The 21,136-nt window shown below is 38.9% G+C and overlaps 1 protein-coding gene across 8 annotated transcripts in view; it reads left to right on the top strand.

The window, feature by feature from the left end:
- Positions 1–21,136, top strand: part of SLMAP (sarcolemma associated protein) — a 166,455-nt gene that overhangs the window by 129,380 nt on the left and 15,939 nt on the right. For all 8 annotated transcript variants that reach the window (XM_077820999.1, XM_077821002.1, XM_077821004.1 and 5 more), the window contains 6 exons: positions 2,251–2,331; positions 2,616–2,675; positions 11,019–11,141; positions 11,996–12,070; positions 14,833–15,153; positions 17,822–17,939. In XM_077820999.1, the coding sequence (XP_077677125.1) occupies positions 2,251–2,331; positions 2,616–2,675; positions 11,019–11,141; positions 11,996–12,070; positions 14,833–15,153; positions 17,822–17,939 (778 nt within the window). The remainder of the gene's footprint in view (positions 1–2,250; positions 2,332–2,615; positions 2,676–11,018; positions 11,142–11,995; positions 12,071–14,832; positions 15,154–17,821; positions 17,940–21,136) is intronic.

Raw genomic sequence — 21,136 nt, 5'->3', positions numbered from 1 at the left:
ATACTTGCAGATTTTGAAAAAGTGAGCTTAGTATTCATGAAAGTAGGGGACGAATAAGTGACTTACACTAAATAGTTGTATAGTTAGCTATTGGGCCAGATTTTGATCGCAGTTACGTTGCGGTAAACTCTGAGTAACTGAGATCAGAATCGGACTGCTGAATGAATTTCCTTCCTTAAGACTGCCACTGCTCCTCCTGAAAATACCCCTATTATTTTTAATATTTGTTTTAGGCTTCTTAACCAAGGATGACCAAAAAACTACCTGAACATTTGGTGTCAACAAATTTTAAAATAGACTTTATTTTATTATCTCATGTATTAAAGTTACCCAATAATACTTAAAATGGCTATTATCTGTGTAAATTGTTTCCATCAGTGTTGAAAAAGACTCCTTATTTTGTAATTTTGGTATTTTGTTTAGCAAAACCTGAAAAATCTAACATAACATCTATGATAAACCATAAATACATTCATAATTGAAGATTTAACCGTTCTTTAAATATAAATAATATTGAAAGTGTGAAAAGATGGAAATGAAAGAAAAATCCCAGGAAAGAGCTTTGTGTTACCAAATTGTGGGATATAAAAATAGCTGCCAGAACTCATGAACCATCATTCTTCGGGGAATGCGTATGTTGATGGCTACCACCTTCTTTCTTGACTAACGTCTGTTAACAAAAAATGAGGTATCTTGTTTGTTGTTTACTTTCTGTTGTGACTCCCACAACTGGATATTCCTCTGACATAATGACCTGGTACAATCTTTTTTTACTTTGTCTGAAAGTATGAAAGGGAAAAGTGTATTCTGTTAATCTATCTGTCTCTTTCCCTTTGACTACTTGTCTGTTTCCCAGACCAAGGACTTTAGTTTCTGTTGAATTTGTTTTTGCTTTTCAGTTCCATGGAGTCATTGTGTGACGAGAAATAGCAAGTTCACGATGTCTGATATCAAATTATGTAAAAGAAAGTTATGCCAATCCCAATAGGTTTCCCATGCACTTATTTGTCTATAACTGCATATTCTTTCTTCCCTCTTCTGCCAGATGCTTTTTTTTTTTCTTTTGGCATGTACATTAAATATCAGCAGGTGAAGACAGGATTTGTGATGACAGTGCTTCATGCTGATATGGAAGGAAAGACTCTATACTGGGAGCATTATAATAGCTGTCTATCTAAATCCCTCATTACCTGGCACTTGTGCCCGAGGAGAAGGGTCCTCCAATTTGTGGGTAGACAATAGTGCTATCCAAACAAGCCAGAGCGCAATGAGCGAGGAATAGTTTATTATATGTGTCCTCAAGCCTTGATGATGAGGGCATGATTCATAATTCTTGTCTTTCGGTCCACCACCATTGTGTCTGCGTGCATCCATCTGAGCTAAATTGAAGTTCAGAAAGAAAATTAAGCTATTACAGGCATATAAAGTGAGTCTTTGGCCTTGTTGAGTCAAGCGGACTGTTGCATGGGAAAAGGATGAATTAGTTAATGAAGTCCACTACCCTTCCCGTTTTCTCTCTTTGTGAGGTCTCTAGACCTAGCCAAAAAACTGCTTTCATGGTTCCACTAAACTTCATGTAACTATCTAGTGGACAGAATATAGGAGGCTGATCCATAAGCCCTTTCAGAGGTGCTTTTGTGCAGGCATGTAGACCATTTCCTATTAACGTAACCTAAACTTAAAACTATTTTTTAAAAACTAGTTAAAATACTGATGATTCACGTTACTAAGATTAATCTTTATTCATAGTTCATTTCAAATTTATATTACAACACAATGCACGTAGGCATCTATTGCTGTTGTTTTACTTATTCAAAACACTGCAAAATCAAGTTTTGTTCTCAGCAGCATTTTCTTTCCATCATGATACAATATCTGTATTGTTCTGGAAATGTTGCTGCTGTTTTTTTCTGATTTGTTCCCGGAAAGACTGAACAAAACAACCAGCTTTTACACTGGGTTCCAACTGGCAAGAGTACAACTTTAAACAAAAGCTGAGGCTATCTAGGAGGCAGTTACCATCTCATGTTAGACTGTAACATTAAATATGTGATCCTACGGCTGTTTAATTCATTTTGGAGTGGGATTTTAAAGCCACAAGAAAAACCCTGGCTTTTATTAAAGCACAAGTGTAACAGTTTTCTTCAGTTCTGCACTTTAAGCAGCATCTAGCAGTAGATCTAGAATTTCTACTAAAAGCCATAGGAAACACACACACATTTTAATTGAGGTTCTCCTTATCTCTTACAGAAAACCAAGCAAGAGCAAAAGAATCTGATTTGTCAGATACTCTTAGTCCAAGCAAGGAGAAAAGCAGCGACGACACTACAGGTAAATTTGGGTGTAAATTTCTGCAAAATGGCTTTGGTGTTGGTAAGTATGTTAAGGTTTGCTGTTAGAATCTAGAACATAAGGTACACTTTATATTTTGCTCAGCCAAATCAAGTGTAATTAAAGAACAACATGAGATACAGTATTTTGCTACCTTGTAACCAGTTTGGGGTAGGGGGAGAGAGAGGACAGTAAAGGTTTCTCCGGTCTGTTTGTAGAATCTGTTTATAGAACTTGACTCTAGTCTACCTGCTGTTTTAAAGCAATTTAAATTTTTTGTTTAGATGCCCAAATGGATGACCAAGAGCTAAATGAACCTATTGCTAAAGTATCTCTTTTAAAAGGTAAACAAATTTCCATATTTTTTTAACTTTAAGATATAGTGTGACAGACCCACATTCTGAATAATACATGTGTGTTTTATTCTAGGACTCTGTATTTCTGTCAGATGAATATTTGTAGTTAAGTGAGAAGTGCTCAAGTTTAAATATTTAAATTACTTTATTAAGGAAGTATGTTTGAAAAGAAATTGTGATTCATTCATCTGAAATTAATGTAGCCAACTGTTAGTGTAGAGATAAGTGACATTTTAAATTAGAGTAATCTTTTTTCCCAGTTCACACCAGTACTGTTAAAATAAATCTTCATGTATAACTTAAAGCATGAGTCAAGAACATAATAGTTTCTCTTTGTGTTCTGTTTCTTGGTTAATAATCCGTGTATCTCTTCTGGTCATTGTTACCCAATAATGCTTAAAATGGCTATTATCTGTGTAAATTGTTTCCATCAGTGATGAAAAAGACTCCTTAGTTTATAATTTGGGTATTATTTATATTTAAAGAACTGTTAAATCTTCAATTATGAATGTATTTATTGTTCATCATAGATGTTATGTTAGATTTTTTCAGGTTTTGCTAAACAAAACAGCATACGTTGAATATATTAGCTTTGGACATTTAAATTAGAAAATAAAATTCTTCTTCATGAGACCTTCATACTGCAGTCAGACTTAAAAATGTATTTACTAAATAACTGCAAACTTGCCATGTTCAGCAAATTAATTTTTTCAAATTGATCACATGAAAAATAGTTTAAATGCAAGTGATAAAATATTAATATACCATTATATTTAACATGTTGAAAGGTAAACTTTTGCTTCAATTCTGTAATTATAGATTTTTTTTCTTTTATGGTCAGCAATGACACAGTTCTTATGTTGGGTTACAAATAAAAGGAACACTACTAACTTTTTGTTTGCTCACAAAACCTGGAAATCATACAGAAACCTGAAAGGCTAACATAAAATCTCTTCCTCAATTGTATATGTTTTCCCAGTTTTCCCAGTATATGTTTTCCCAGTTTTTTACCGGAAAAGATGAGAGGTTTTTATATCTGAAGTACTTCAGATCAATTACAAAACGTTCCGTGAAATAGCTAACCAACAAAAATATAGCTTATATAGCTTATTTTGGCAGATTAGAGCCTGGTGAAACAGTTTAAGAACTCAAGTGTTTGAAAAGTCAAGGACATACCAATGAGTTTGGTTTTGTAACTGTAATTAATGCCATTAATGGGAACGTAGAGATATTCACTGACTTCATCTGCCAGTAGATAAAATTTAATACTGTCATGTTCCATAAGTGAACATAATTACTTTAATAATTTTAGTAGTAAATTTCAATGTGTGGAATGTGTTGCTTCTTTCGAAGAAAAGCTACATGAATATTACTGGTTGTGAATTTTATCAACATGTGTTGTTGAAGTAGACAAACCTTGACGTACAAAATACGTGTGCATACTTCAGAATGTGTTAGTCTGCAGTTCTTCTTATGCAGGACAGAAAGCCAAGAAATAATTTGCAATATGTCATGTAGTAAAATAGCAAGTCCCTGTTCAACCCACATTTCAAATATATATATATTTCAACCAGGAACTGATTTCTAATGTTGAAATGTAATTCATTAATCCCTCTGTATTTAATATATTAACTTTTGTCTTAAGGCCTGTGGTTGAAGAATTATAATTCAACTATGTAAATGAGTTCAAGGCTGAAATTTGTAAAACAGGGTATCAGACCATGAAAGAATTCACTTATTTAAATATCAGTTTGTCTTGTAAGATATGTATTCTGTACTGTAGGCAAAAAATGCCTTATTACAGAGGTATTACTTTTACCATTCTAAAACAGTTTATTTTTTTAAGAGCAATTCTGGAAGTCAACATGATTTTAATCATGGTTTTTGGTGGGGAAAAAAAGTGATGGTGGAAAAGAGCTGGAAGACCATCTAGTTCCCTTTCCTATAATATGCAAGTGGGTTCCTATTGACTTATTCATGAATGCTTTAGCTACCCTATATCTGCTTATGTCATGTGAGAAGAGAAGGTTTTGGCTAATCAGATCCCAGCAAAATCAAACATTAGTTCTCTCAAACGGCACTAAAACCTGAGATCCCAAATCAGTCACGTTACTTTACTTAGGCCACTCCTTCAAGCAGGTATAATTATTCACACCTGTGAATTATTTATATGTGCTGTAACATCGTTTCCACAGTTGAAAATCCAAGTAGTCGTCAATACTGAACTTCCAAATTATTTCCAGCAGGAAAGTAATTTTATTTTTTATATTTTAGTATTTTGTTTTGCCATACAAGAGAAATAATACTGCTGTTGCCCCTTCTCCAAAGTCTCCACCCCCTCCCTGCCCCTATTGGACTCCTTCCCCAAATCCCTGCCCCAGGCCCGCCTCTTCCCTACCGCCTCCCCTGAATGCGCCGGTTTCCCGCTCCTCCCTCCCACAGCTTGTTATGTTGCGAAACAGGTGTTTCGCGGTGGCAAGCGCTGGGAGGAGAAGCGGGGATGGCGCGCTCAGGGGAGGAGGCATAGGTGAGCTAGGGCAGGGGGGTGGCGGGGAGCAGCTGGTGGGTGAAGAGCCCCCACCAATTTTTCCCTGTCAGTGCTCCAGCCCTGGAGCACTGACAGAGTTGGCACCTATGACCTCATTGATTTGCATGCTGAAATTGTTTATTGCTCCTTACAGTCCATTATTATGAAATATCTTTTAAATATCTTCAGCAACAAATCATTAACTTCTATTGTAATAATTTCACACACTGCCTGTAAGCCAGCGATTTTATTCAACAAACTTTTCAGAGTGCTGCATTAGGCATCTCACTTCCCTCCCTACTAAAGAGGACCTTACTTGTTAGAGTAGGACTCAGTTGGCTTAGCTATGCATTAGTAGAGCCATTGGAATACGAAAGTTTTTTTTTTTTTTTTGAACTAGAAGCTGTTCCTGGGGCTTCTAGGGAAATGCAGACGTGTCAGATGGACAACTAGTGTTTCAGTTTGTTCAGTTATTTACTTGAATGTAGAAAACAACTTAGGAAGTTACTGTAATTCATGGAACAAGAGGATGGTGATACATTTCATTCTGTTTCTGTTCCTTCCATGTGTGTTTTCTATCATTAAACTTGTTCAAATTTGTTAATGCTGTTTCTATTTTATACAAGCCGAAGTGTGGAGGAAAAAATAATCCATAATACTTTTGTGCATTTGCCAGACTGTTTTGTTGATGAGGTAACGTATTCATCAGCCACTAATAGAGGTTTCTTGAACTTTGCCTTTTGAAGACAGGCTAAGTCTGTCAGTGGTTGATAATTTCAAACGAAAGTTGAAGAATTAAAAATAGGTGTCTGTGTCCAACAAATACAGCACCAGGAAACAATCAAGGCAGTAGCACTGGTAGTTCTTATCACCAGCTTCCTAATGTTTCTTTAGATTGCAAATGATGTATTCAGTTGTTACTTAATACAGTTGGCATACTCAGTGTTTCAGGAATTTGACAAAAACTTGTGATTTTAATCTAATTTATTTGATTTCAGTTGAACAATGTTTTTCCCCAGAGGGAGGCTCGCTATTGGATAGGGTCCTTCAAGGCCCTGGAAGTGAGCTAGGTGCCTCAAATATGAGAGCTGTGCAAATGTCTTACTTCGTGAAATTTCTTCCACAGATTCTGACTGTTATGGATGCACATGGATATGGGACAATTAAAAGGCAGAGCCTGTCCAGGGTTCTGTGTTTGTGTATGGACACTCAGACCACTTCTGTAAAGGCAACCATATAGGTGGAGTTCTCTTGGTGCCTTTTTTTTTTTCTTGCCTGCCATCAGGTTTGGAAGTGTTGGTCTGATCTGGGTTTTATTTTCCCTGTAATTACTTTCTAGGGCATTAAAATATATTTGATGGCAGATTCTGACATTGGAAAGGTAATTTTAAATTGTGTGGGAAATGTTTCCACAAGTTGTCCCTCACAGACCATCATAAGATATTCCTCAAATGTTTGTGACATGGCTCACAGCCTTAGGAAGAATATCCATGTTCAGACTTCTTGCCTTGAACCAGGTTGGTGGGGGAACAAATGTCTCATGCCTTGGCACAAATTATACTAACTTTTACACAGCAGTTCTAATACTGTCCATGGAGACAAAATAGAAGAAATCCTTGATATTTAAGGAAGTGATTAATTTATTCTTTCAGTGCATTGATACTTTGATATGGGGCACAAGCTTTAAGGGTTGGCATATAGAGCCAGCACTGACTTCTGTCCCCCCTGGAGTTCTGATTATCTTAGATACATATAACATTGGGCACTTGTCTTGAAGCTATTTTTAATGTTGCCCCTTGCGCCTTTTTCTGATTTGAGTAAATAGCAAGTTAGCCTGCCTGATATCAACTGAAGACTTTCTAATCTAGTGTAATTTGTCCTCTTCCTCTAGATGTTTTGGAAGTTGGATGCCTTCTAGACTTATGATGGCAATTTATACTTCCTTTTGGATTTGCTCATATATGAATGGTTAAGGGAATGTTTTGGGGAAAACTGCTTATTTCTCACTTTTCAGAACTCTCATCCTTGCCACTCTCCAAGAGATGTCTATATAAACTAGAAAATTTGATGCCCTTTCTTTCCCTATCACACTTCACTTTGTGTCAGTGTCTGCTTTTGGGAGGGGGGTTTGTCCTATTTTTATCTTGGCCTTATTACTTCTGTTACAGGTCACAACTATTTGTGAGGTCAAGAAATATTGTTTTGATGAAGAACTTACATCTAGATAAATATTCTAAAATATTTTGTTTTTCCTTTCACTTTCTTCCCATGTGAAAGATTAACTCTTAAAGATTGAAGTGGTTTACCAATGAGCAGTCTTCAAATACTGTTTAGAACTCTCATATCACTGATAAGTTTACATGAATTCCTTCTACAAATCTTTGTGTGGCAATTAGAGGGAAAATCGTACAATATTTATTTTGGGATGATCATACTCTAGTCCCATTTAGACTTAAGAAAATATTGTGTGCTATTCTAGATGTGGAAATATACATTCCACAAATTTTAATGGAAACCCTTAATTAAAGCTCGAATGGTCAAAACATTAAGCCCAGCCTTTTAGAATTGCACTCAAAATTCCCACAAGCAAGGGAAAGAGCAGGTAGATTGTGTGTGGGTTTCAATTCTGATTAAAGTTGTTCTGAAGAACAATTTGCAAAATTATACATTTACAAACTAATTGCCACACAGTTGAGTAATCATTGATTACTATGTAGAGCTGGTTGATAACTTTTTGATAAAATTTTCTTTGTTGGAAATATTGATTCATAAAAACTGGAACTCTTTGAGATGTACTGGGCTCGAGGAAACTATGTCAAGAGAGGTTTCTCAGGTTCCTGGTGGAATTTCTGGTCAAAATAAGAGCAACTGACCCCCTGAAGAGCCTGGTGACTATGGCAGTCATTTGGAATGTGGGAGAGTCAGGCTGAAGTTCTTGTTCTACCTGATTCGGAGCAGGTACTTGAACCCAGGTGTCCGACGTTCCAGGTGAGTGCCCCTAGTCACTGGGCTGTAGAGTCAATTTCTCTTTCTTTCTCTGACCCAATTAATATTTATGTATACAAAGTGGAATAGCTCAAACAGGAAAGAGATCTGAGTTCAAGCCTCTGCTCAGAATCAATCTGTCCTGTTTGAGCTGTTCCATTTTGTATAAATAAATATTTGTTTGGTCCGAGGAGGGTGGGGAAGAGGAAGAAAACCCACAAGTATGGCTATTGCCTTCTCCCACTCTGTGGGCCTGTCTGATAACTTGAATAGTTTTCCAGCTCCTAAGGAACAGTGTTACTGTTAAAATGGAATCTTCAATGGATGGCAGAGAAGCTGTCCACCAGAGATCTTAGCTGAGATTTCTACTCTATCTATTGGTGGGGCACTACTTCTTTACCATACCTGACTTGAACACAACTTGTTTTCAGTACATGAATGAAAAGGTTGACAACCTCATTAGGCAGGACAAAATGTCCAACTACATAAGTATTTATCTCTGGGAGACTGAGAACAATACCTCTATAATAAAGAGAAACTGTGGTTAGAAACTCTGGTAGACCACAGAAGAAAATGTTTTGTTCCGTTTTTTCAGTACTCCCTTTTTGTCCTTTTTTATAATTCCACTCTGTAAAAATCTAAACGTTAAAAGTGTGTTGTTGTTTTCTTCTTAAAAAAGCTGGAATCATTACTTCCCTATCCACAAGGCAATTGCTGTGGAAATTAATTGTAGGGCTTAATTTTTATATCCTTGTAATGATCAAAAAGCTATTCTCTTACATTTCTTGTCTCTGCTGGAGATGTTGTAATGGATACCTTACCTATATTTTGAGGCTATAATAAGACACAAAATTGTGGACACAAGCAACATGAAATATATATTAATATTCAGTTTGACAAAAATCCAATTTGTTATATTTTAGGGGAGACACCTGCAACAGTGGTCAGCCACAAAGAAAGATCCATGTTCAGGATGTTAACTACCACAGCATGGAAATGTATAACGCTACTTTGGCGTTCAAGGGGAAAATCCATTAATATGTGGTTAAAGAAATTGCAAGAGGTCCAAGACATGGAGTTTATTACTGCACGAATAAGACAAGCACAAGATATTTTTCTGGAGAGATGTGATATGATAAGTACTTTGTGGTGGTATGGTGAAATAACTAGCTAAGAATAAGAATAAGAAAAATGATCATTTGAGACAAGCAACTAACTAGAACAGTTATTTCCTTGATCTGATATATAGCTAAATAAATAAACAAGTATAAACAAAATATAACAAAAGTAAAACTTAATACTGAACTATCAGTAGTAGTTTGGACTCTCCAGCAAAAGTATCTCTGGGTCTTGACTGGGGTTTTTCTTTTGCCCAATATAAATTAATTTTAGTTCTGTATGGATTTTGGGATTGTCAGTTTATTAACCATAAGCTATGTAATACATGCTTCTTTTGTTTCTCATGTCTGATAGCTGGACTGTCGTGTTCTTCCTATTTTTCTGCAACCAGACAATTGACTTGAATTCCTTGAAGTCTCTACCTTCCATTGATGTAATATGTGTAGTTTGACTTTGTCTGTTTCCCTATAAGGGCCTTATTTCACAAACCCTTATGTGAATAACACTTACGTGAGAAATGTTAAATGCGTAAGAGTTTCAAAGATCACATCTTAATATTGCAAATTCCTTGGAGCTAGAACTGCCTCTTTCTCCTGTAGTCTACCAAGTCATACTACTGGTACTCCATTATTAATAGACAATGAGAATGATATGCTGTTATTAGTTAAGGTTTTTACACGTTTGTTTATATGTTTCTCTTTTTTCTGCTACTTGAGCATTCAGTAATTTTAAGTTGAAAAAGTATTTTGTATTTATTTCAGACGAATATGAATATTTCTAGTCCATTGGCACAGATGATTTCTTTTTATTCCCTGAGGTCTTTTATTTATGCAATTTTATAAATAATACAAAAACTTTGAGATGGGGAAGAACAGATTTGACAAGTTTTATGTATTCATATGTATTTTATGTAAGCATAATTCATATGCTTACCAGTATTTGAGCTAAAAATACATCCTTAGACATGATCTCAGATTAAAGGAACTTTTAATATTTTCAAAGTAATGTCACAGTGAAGCAAGTTTTTAGGCCAAAACTTGGCTTGACTTTCAGTTGGGCCGAACATCTGCTTTTCCTGTTGACTTCAAATGGCTTGCTCAGCGCTTCTGTAAAATCAGGGTGCTTTCATGTAGGTGCCTACCTTGAGACACCTAAGTTCAGAAATGTTAGCCCAAGTATGGCATTATAAATCATGTTGTGTTTTATATACTTTCATCATTGCTGAAATGACATACTGAATTCTTTCTGCTAGCAACTTCTGAAGTTGACTTTCAAAGAAATGGTGTACGTTCTTTATACTTTATAAATTACGTTACATGCACAAAAAGAACATTTAAAATGAAATATCAGCAACATTAAGGCTTCTTGAATATAATCCTGAGATATGCCAATTCTATGCAATATTTAAAAAAAAAGTTTAAATTTCACTAAGTGTTATGTAAACTGGGATTCCTTGTATATGTTATGTTTTTTTTTGCATGTTGGATATAACTAGGATTGTTTTACTTTCATTTCCCTCAAGATTAAAACAAACTGCTAAATAGATTAATGTTTTTTGCTAACTTCTACCTAACCCAGTGATAACTATTGTGGCTAATGTTGCATGATTGAAGCCAAAAACATTGCCTGTCTTTATGTGGCAGTACAAATAAAGTTGCTATGCAAACTTATGCTTCAAAATAAAAATGTTCTTTTATCAGATGAATTACAGGGTGCACAATCAGAAACAGAGACTAAACAAGAAATTCAGCAGCTGCACAAGGAGCTGATTGAAGCCCAAGAGCTAGCTAGAACAAGTAAACAAAAATGCTTCGAACTTCAAGGTGAGACAGAGATAAAAAAAGATTTGAATGACTGTCCTGTAGAATCAAATTTAAGTGCAAATCTGAATAATTGTCCTTAAGTAAATATATCAGTTAACCTTAAAAGGGGCTGCTTAAACCAATTTTGTCTAATACAGTAAATATTTTGTTTTACTACCCATATGTAGAAAAAGGTATCTTTAACCTGCCAGTGTCTCTAGCTTATAAGTAATCTTTTATGCAAAACCTAAATTTTGGGCCTAAATTGATGTGACAGTCTCCTTTTAGCAGTACCACACCTTTAAGTGAGTTAATGAAATGCAAAATTTATTTATCTGTATGTATTCTTTGATTCATCTATTTTAATTGGACAATAAAGGTAGTTAAATGAGTTCAGTGATAGCTAGATCATTTTTTAGACTCCCCATCCATATGTCCTGTTACAATCGTATCAGTGCAAATAGCAAAAGTGTTGATTTACTTTTGCAGAAAACTATGTAATGTAGTTCAAACTCATTGTAGTCAACATTCTTTTGGGAAATCTCTACAAATTTCTTTCTATATGCTTTCCCCTCGCACACAGTACAGTTGCATTTCCAAGACAAAACGACTGGCAATATTAATTGTTTACAATCTAAGATTAATTATACTACTACCAAAAATCGTTTAAAAGTATTAACTTTTTATTAAACTACTTACATATGCATTAGCTTTGATTTGTTGAAATCTGATTATTTTAATCTTTCAAACTCCATTTTTGGGGAAATAATTTGACTTTGAGATTAACTTTTAAATTATTAAACTATACAGTTGAAGATTTTTTTTAAATTTTGAACTAATTACAACTTTAGGCACATTTCCACTTTCATTTATAGCACTACTGGAAGAAGAGAGAAAAGCCTACCGGCTGCAGGTTGAGGAGTCCACCAAGCAAATACAGTTTCTACAAGGTATGAAATAATTGATTTTTCTCTTTACTCTTTATACGTCAGGTATAAAAGAAAATACTTCTGTCACTTTTGGTGGCATCGGGTAACTTTTATAAAAGGAAATAATTATCTATGAATCTTAGTCTAATTTCTCTTGAGTAGAGTTGAACTGTGTCAATTTATGCTTCTCAGTGATTCGTACACTACTGATTCATTGTATTTTCTAGGTTTTAGCAGGAAATAATCTATAGTGTGCATTTTTTCTCTTTCCCTTTCACCTTTAGATTCTCCAAAAAGGCCTTCTGTGCTACCTTACATTTGTCTTTTGACAGTCATTCTGAACTTGACAGGCATGCTTAATTCTTACCGTGATTTAGGTTTTATGCCCTGGTCAGCTTCTTCCCTTATTGGTAGAACTTCCTTAAATAAGTTCTTCTTCTGTCCATTCCAAAGCAACTTCCAAATTCAAAATCTGAAATAATAAAAAATTTTAGTGAAACCACTGCCTATACTTTTATGAAGGAATGGCATTGCATTACTGGCTGTTTCCACCTGAGGTAAATAAACAAACCGTGAGTTTTCCAGTCCAAAACAGATAAAGCAAAATGGAATCCAATGCTTACATCATTTTTACATTCAAACTTGTAGATCTGGAAGCGACCATCACCAAGCTAAGGAAGAACAACTTCTAATGAGAATAAAAATAGCTACAGCAAATGAGTTTACAGGTGATAATTTCAGTAATATACCACTCGCACTGAAAAGTGTATAGAGTACCGCATGTGCCTTCCGGCTAAACATATTTAGGCCTTTCCCAGGATAATGCCCTCCTGCAGAAAAATCTGAGGAATAATCTGATTGAGCTGGCTGCTCTGTTAACAGCCTAGCCGAAAACTGTCTTCAACCAACCAACCAACCAAAGCAGTAGCAAAAGTGGGAAATGTGATTCTGGAGGAGGAGGAGAAATCTCAACAAGGATCCCCTCAAGTTGTTTCTTTGCTATTCTTTTGTAGAGTGGGAGCCACTGGCAAAAAATAAGCCTCAGTGCCTGCCCACAAACCTGGCAGACCCACACTGAGGCTGTGGGCCTCTGCTCTAACTCTTTTCTTCTGCTAGCTCCTTAGCTCCTTGCCGGTTATGCTTTACAGTGAACTCTCTCTGGTTTCACTGTCCCCAAGGACTCCTGGAACAGGGGTGGCCAACCTGATCCTGAGAAGGAGCGAGAATTTACTAATGTACATTGCCAAAGAGCCACAGTAATATGTCAGCAGCCCCCCATCAGCTCCCCTGCCCCACTCCCAGTGCCTCCCAGCCACCAGCAGCCCCACTGATCAGTGCCTCAGTCTTCCTCCCCGCACCTCCCGATCAGCTGTTTCGTGGCATGCAGGAGGCTGTTGGGGAGGAGAGAGGGCAGTGCAGGCTTAGGGGAGGGGGCAGGGCCTGTGGCAGAGCCTGGGGTTGAGCCGTGAGCACCCACCGGCACATTGGAAAGTTGGCGCCTGTAGCTCCAGCCCCGGAGTTGGTGCCTGTACAAGGAGCCGCGTATTAACTTCTGCAGAGCCGCATGTGGCTCCGGAGCCCCAGGTTGGCCACCCCTGTCCTGGAAGATGTTCTAGTATATTTTCTAGAAGATCTGCATGGGGTTAGGAAAGTGGACAGTGGTCAGACTCATCGCACCTCTGGCGCACCACTCTTCCTTGACCCACATCTGTGATGTCTGGAGAAGAGTGGGGGATGGGAAGGGGTAGTGCCACAGAAGCAGCTGAATCCCTACCTCCCCAACAGTAGTGCTCCCTCCATCCGTGGATGGGAAGAGTAGGGAGACAGTGAGGGCCCATGTAATTAGTCCTTGTATAATGAAAGGGCTCAGATCATATGAGGCAATGGCTTTTGTCTGTTGCCTAAATAAAAAAAGGTGTCATGGAAACTTCATTTTAATAGCTCTCCAAATTACACCAAGTGTTTCAGAAACCATTCTAACACTGCCTGGCAGCTATTGTTACAATAAAGATTACCTTACAGCATGACCATATTTTTCAAATGCTAATAGCTTTCTAAAAAAATATTCTCTGGATATGAATCTTCTCATGTTTGACCCCAGCCCAAAGGATTCTGAGACCTTTTTATTCATTAATAACTGAGACTACACTAAAATTCAAAATTTTTCAAGAAAAAATATTCCTTACTGAAGGAATATTTATTGGTCCTTTGCCAGGTTTGATGGGGGAATAAAAAATTAAAAAGTTATGCTAAATTTATCAAAAAGGTTTTCATGGAAACCAGAGAGATCCCAGAATAGCCAATAGCCTGGTGGTCGGGGCATTCACCTGGGATGTGGAAGACCCTGTTTGAGTCCCTACTCCACTGAATATTTTTAGAGTGGAACAGCTCCAACAGGAGAGATTGGGAGAGACCCACCCTAGAATAACGAATAGCTTGATAGTTAGGGATGTAGACAATGGTAGAGCAGGGACTTGAACCCAGATCTCACAGATCACCGGTGAGTACCCTAGCCACTGGGATATTGGCTATTCTGGTGTTGGAGAAGGGCTCTCTCTTACTTATTCTTACTTTGACCAGAAAATCCATCCTGGACCGGAGAAACCATTCCCATCCAAAATTTAATCCCAACTATGAAGTTAAATCTGGAACTGAGTTGCTAGAGATGTCATCATTAATCTACTTAGAGTATAGTTAAGGGAGGAGTTTTTTCCCTGTAGGTTTTCTTCAAATGTAATAAATAAACCTTAGAAAAATCTATACTTGCATACGTTATTTTCCAGCCCAGCTGCATAGGTTGCAGGAAGATATTGAGAATCTTCGTGAGGAAAAGGAGAATGAAATTTCAAGCGCTCGAAATGAATTGTTATGTGCTCAAGATGAGATTTTGCTCCTTCAGCAAGGGGCAGAAAAGGCTGCATCAGAACGAGAAACTGATATTGCTGCTTTGCAAGAAGAGCTGCAGGAGGTGCGGGCTGAACTTGAACGCTGGCGGAAAGAAGCCTCCGAATACGAAAAAGAAATTGTCAGTCTTCAAGCCAGTTTCCAGCTGCGATGTCAGCAGTGTGAGGATCAGCAGAGAGAGGAAGCTACTCGTTTACAAGGTAAGAAAGTCATGACCCATCCTGATGGGAACTGTCACAATAACTTTGATGTCTGAGTGGCAGATATTTAGAATTAAATTACTCAGGTCATTATTATTGTGTATTTTCTTTACTGTCAAAATCCATAGTGTAAACAAATTTGAAATTTAACTAGAAACTTTGCATGAATACACTACATAATAATTCTACACTGCTTTGTCACTTAAATGGGAATTTAAATTTTGTCTAATTGTTCCTATAAGATATTCATTATAAACGTAGCTATGCTTTTCATTGAAATAAGAGTATTGTGGCACTAGCTGAAAAGCATGGCAAAGTCCACATATTATAGGAATATACATTACTACAGGAGTTGCAACGTGTTCAGCAAACCTCTGTAGCTATAATCTTCTAGACATTTGGCTAAGAGGCCTGGAGGATCCACTGGCTTCCAGTTCACTTCTGTTGCCAGTTCAAGGAATTGATCCTTTCAGTGCAGTCTATCAGCTGTCAAGACTATTGCACTCATATTGGGCAATACAGGTTGCAAACCATGATCACGTGAGAGCAGGCAACAAGGCATTTCTCAGAGGAGGGAATCCAGCTAGGGAACAAATTCCCAAGAGAGAGAAAACTAATCTGGAGTCTGGCACATTTAGGTCACACTTCAAGATCTACCTCTTTCACAAAAACTTTACCACAATAACAAGAGTGACACAACTACTTCTCCCAACCAATCTCTCTCACTACAAGAGGATCTTATTTTTTCCAAGGAAGAGCCATAGACTCCAGAAGTTCACTAGGGATCTTGTGCCAATCTGCTAACCTGCGATGTGCTCAGATACTACAATGATGGGCACCAATACAAAAACTATATAGATGATGAATGGAACTGCACCCTACAGTACTGCACTCCAGTAGCATCTTACAGTGTCAGCCCCAGTTCTGGTGTGTATCTTGAACCTATGTTAGAGGAAAGAGTGATACAAACTTTCCATACTGACAACTGCATTAAGAAGTTCAAGGAGCTCAGGATACAGATTACAATATACAGTAAGAGCAGTATAAATTATACTTGTACTGAAATTTCTTCAGTGGTATGTAGATGGAAGTTGGGACATACCCAAGATTTAGAATTCTGCATTAATTACTCTTTGTGAAGGTCTCTGAGGTATGTCTACACTGCAGTTAAAAACCTATGACTGGCCCATGCCAGCTGATTCCGGCTCGAGCTGCGAGGTTGTTTAATTGCAGTGTAGATGTCCAGGCTTGGGCTGGAGCCTGGATTCTAGGGCCCTGTGAGGTGGGAGGGTCCCAGAGCTCAGGCTGCAGCCTCAACCAGAAAGTCTGCACTGCAATTCAACAGCTCCAAAGCCCAAGTCAGCTGGCATGGGCCATCCATGGGTGCCTAATTGCAGTATAGACATACCTTAAGAGAGCTTTGCCTAATCCAGTCTCTTGTCACTGCATCCCCAAGACTCTTTCTCTACTAGTTGCATTGGTTGCTGATTTTCACAGATGTGATTTCAAGCTTCTAATGTTTGCTTTGAATGCTTTGTTACGTGGCTCTGACATGTATGGCAACTAGTAACTTCTGATTCTCCTGAACTCTACTTGTGCTAATAATTTTGTAGTTAGATGTCAGTGGCTGGAAAAGCAGATGCTTCAAATAAACTTTTCCATAACTTTTTCTGTTTTCAAATTCTAGTAATAGACATCTAAAGACTTTTTTTGGTAACTGTCTTGAATTTTTATAAGAAATAGCAGCACTAAGAAATAGTGGCTAAGCGGCAGTTCTGCAGAAAAGGACCTGGGAATTACAGTGAATGAGAAGCTGGATATGAGTCAACAGTGCACCCTTGTTGCCAAGAAGGCTAACGGCATATTGGACTGCATTAGTAGGAGCATTGCCAGCAGATCGAGGGAAGTCATTATTCCCCTCTATTTGGCACTGGTTAGGTAACATCTGGAGAATTGCGTCCAGTTTTGGGCCCCCCAGAAAGGATGTGGACAAATTGAAGAGTCCAGTGGAGGGCAATGAAAATGATTAGGGGGCTGGGGCACATGACTTATGAGGAGAGGCTGAGGGAACTGGGTTTGTTTAGTCTGCAGAAGAAAAGAGGGGGGATTTGAGAAGCCTTCAACTACCTGAAGGGCGGGGTTCCAAAGAGGATGGAGCTAGGCTGTTCTCAGTCATGGCAGATAACAGAATAAGGAGCAATGGTCTCAAGTTGCAATACAGGAGGTCTAGGTTGCATATTAGGAAACACTATTTCACTAGGAGGGTGGTGAAGCACTGGAATGGATTACCTAGGGAGGTGGTGGAACCTCCATCCTTAGAGGTCTTTAAGGCTAGGCTTGACAAAGCCCTGGCTGGGATGATTTAGTTGGGGCTGGTCCTGCTTTGAGCAGGGGATTGGACTAGATGACCTCCTGAGGTCTCTTCCAACCCTAATTTTCTATGATTTTAATCTAAGTGTTGAAGTGTCTCAAACTATTAATAATGTTGGCTTATAGTTTGATATACGATATATACTAGTTCTGTGCCACAAAAACATTGTATAACATAATCAACTTGACAAGTTAGTTTTTACAAGTCCTCTCAGATTTTTTCTTGTTACTTTTTCAGGGCATATGAAACATTATTTCTGTGACTATTTTACTCAGAGTAACTTTACATTGTTTATAGGTGAACTTGAAAAGTTGAGAAGGGAGTGGAGTGATCTAGAAGCTGTATGCCTCTCCTTAAAGAATGAGAATACTTTGCTTGCATCTGAACTTCAGCGACAAGAGAAGGAGCTTCATAGGTAAGAGCTACTGACTCTAAAGGTTATGTTGGAGATCCCAGGGTATGGCCACTAGTTAAGTTGAGGGGATGGAAGGCCATAAGGGTCGAGGAAATCTCCCTGCTGAAGGCCAAGGACTTCTTCTCAACCACCCTTAATAGAATTCAGGCCTGGCTGGTTTGAGTAAGCTCTTTTGCTCTCAAAACAATGTTGCAGCCGCAGATAATGCCTTATACTGTAAGGTTTGCTGACGCCAAGTTAAAGATAATAGGAGAGAGACAGCTATAAGGCCAGACAGAATGTGCTGGTTGTTTAAGTTGCTAGGAATGCTTGTTAGAGGTTGCAGGAAATAAACATTGTTGTAACCCATATAAGGAAGGCAGAGTATTTGTGCAAAGTTTTAATTGGCTGATGTGTAGTGCAGTAGCATTAAGGAATATAAAAGTGTGTGTAATGACCTGCTCTGGTGTGCAGGATTTGAGATTCTATTCTCCCTGTACCTTGTTTGCAGCTGCAAATAAACTTTTCTACTTCTCCACCCCGTTGTGATTATTGAGTGACGCACACCGGGTAACAAACCCCTGCTGTTGTTTTGCCTTTCGGCACTGGGTGCCGGCAACAGTTACAAATGGTCTTAGCTCAAAAGGTTTCTATAAAAGCTAAAAAGGACTTCAAAAATTAGGGGCCAATTATGTTTTTTGTTTTGTTTTTTAAATAGCAAGTACACAAGAGAACTGGAGTGTATATTATGCGTTTTATTAACTTTTGATTTACAGATCATTTTGGTCAAAGAACAGTTCACGTTTACGATTAGTTACGTTTACACATTTTGTGCTCCATTCTTTAAATATTTGTATATTACTAATGAACATAGAATATGCTTCAGATGACACATCCTATTTTAAATTAAATTTTGCCACTTTAATAGGGACTTGGGAATATGCATTCTGATGTCAGTTAAACTTAGTAAAAGTTGTCTTCCTTTACTGCCCAAAAGAAAAAAAAAATGTATAAAAACTTGGATCAGAAAATGCTTAACATTTGGAGCTTGCAAATAACATTGAGATAGGATTACAGGATCCTCTATTCCAGGGGTCGGCAACCTTTGGCACCTGGCCTGTCAGAGTAAAGCCACTGGCTGGCCGGGCCGGTTTGTTTATCTGGAGTGTCCGCAGGCACAGAGCCCTGCAACTCTCACTGGCCACAGTTCGCCGCTCCCAGCCAATGGGAGCTGCAGGAAGCGGCTTGGGCCGAGGGACTAGCTAGCCACTGCTTCCCACAGCTCCTGTTGGCCGGGAATGGCAAACCGCAGCCAGTGGGAACTGCAGGGCTCCGTGCCTGTGGACATTCTAGATAAACAAATGGGCCCGGCCTGCCAGCGGCTTTACCCTGATGGGCCGGGTGCCAAAGGTTGCTGACCCGTGTTCTGTTCTGTCACATCACTGATGTTCATGGTTAAGGCTACGATTTTGTCACAGAGGTTACAGAAGTCACGGAATCCATGACTTTAAAAGGCCTCCGTGACTTCAGCCTCAACAGCTGGGAGCTGCAGGGTCCTGCCACCTCCTGCAGCAGCAGAGAGCTGTGAAGTACCCCCACCACCTGAGGCAGCGGGCCCCCAAGCTCCCAGCCACCCCAGGCAGGGGCGGTACCCCGCAGCTCCTGGCTGCTGTGGGGGATGGAGACTTCCCCAACCACCACTGGGGCAGGCAGGGGAACCCCCTCAGCTCCCCACTCTGGCGGCGGTAGAGGGATTCCTGCAGCTCCTTGCTGCTGGGAAGAGGGCAGGTGGACCCGGGAGCTCTCAGCCTCCATGGGTGGTGGGGGCCCCTGGGTTCCCAGCCGCCCCACAGCTGCCCAGTCCCTTCCCATTTTATCATGGATATTTTTAGTAAAAGTCAGGGACAGGTCACGGGATTCCATTAATTTTTCTTCATTGCCCATGACTTGTCTGTGACTTTTACTAAAAATATCCATGACAAAATCTTAGCCTTAGTTATGGTAGACTTCACTGAAGCGATGCTATGTTGTAAGATGTATTTCATTTACCATGTTATGGCAATTAATAAAGGTAAATCTCCCATTCTTACAACAAGTATATACTTCACAATGAAATAATAATAAAGTATGTGTGACAGGATTATTTAGAATATGTTTTGATCTTTTTGTTCCTTCATTCTTGAGTCCTTTTACCCTACTGCTAAAGAATGCCTAAGACATCCAACTTACACAGTAGTAATTTGTCCGCTTTATCCCCTCTTCCTCCATTATCCCTTTTGTCTTCACTTTTGGAATCTTGTGTCTTGATTGTTCATCTAGAGTATAGTACTGAGACAATAACCTGTTTTTCTTCAAGGAGTATCCACATCGGTGCCCTGCTTCAGGTGCCCATGCACCTCTTGAGTCCTTGATTGGAAACGGTCCATTAGCAGCGTCTGTTTGACCTGCCCATGTGCATTGTGCTTCCTCATACTGGACACCAAGGCTGTACAGGGGTGTGTGGGTGAACCACCTTCAGTTCCTTCTCAACCACCTCATCCTGAGACTGAGCCTTAGCATGTCCACTTGGAGCATGTCTCAGCTGTTCTGTTTTTCTAGAGATGTTTGTTAAGATTAGTTAGTTGTTAGTAATAATTATAGTTAAAGAAAAAGTGTAAGAGATTTTTTACTCCTCTCTTTCTTCTCTGAGAGACTTATTTTTCCTAGCAGTGCATATGTGGCTCAGTGGGTTTCAAACACTGCCTCTCCTGCCAAGAGGCTATACCTGTGAGCAACTGCCCCTCTAAGTGAGTCCATTGCTTTGGGCAGTCTCACATCTCCCAGAAGAGCAACTTCTGCTTTGGCCCTCAAGTCCAGGGCAAGGAAGAAGAGGGAGATTAAATTCAGATTGCTGATGATGGAATGCTCCCTTTGACCAGTTTCTGAGTTGGGTCAGGAGACTCCTCCCCCACCCATAAATCTGCTCTGAACAGATCCAGTGTCCCTTCAACCTCGGCGCAGGCTTCCCCGAAGAAGTGGAAGGCTTTGGAGGCTTGAGGGAAGCCTTCCAAAAAAGAGAAATATGAACTCTCATCCTAAGGAACCAGCTCAAAAAAAACCCAGGTCCCTTGTGACATCTACAGCCTCCAAAGCTTAGACCTCTCGACTCGATACCATTCAGTCAAGGGACTCCTCCCTCAATACCGGTGGGGCTGGAAAGTCCTGGAGCTCAAAGGAGA

This window comes from Eretmochelys imbricata, chromosome 7 (genome assembly GCF_965152235.1).
Source record: "Eretmochelys imbricata isolate rEreImb1 chromosome 7, rEreImb1.hap1, whole genome shotgun sequence".
In the NCBI taxonomy this organism is placed as follows: domain Eukaryota; kingdom Metazoa; phylum Chordata; order Testudines; family Cheloniidae; genus Eretmochelys; species Eretmochelys imbricata.
The sequence above is the reverse complement of the archived record's forward strand: the minus strand, read 5'-3'. Positions and strand labels throughout refer to the sequence as shown.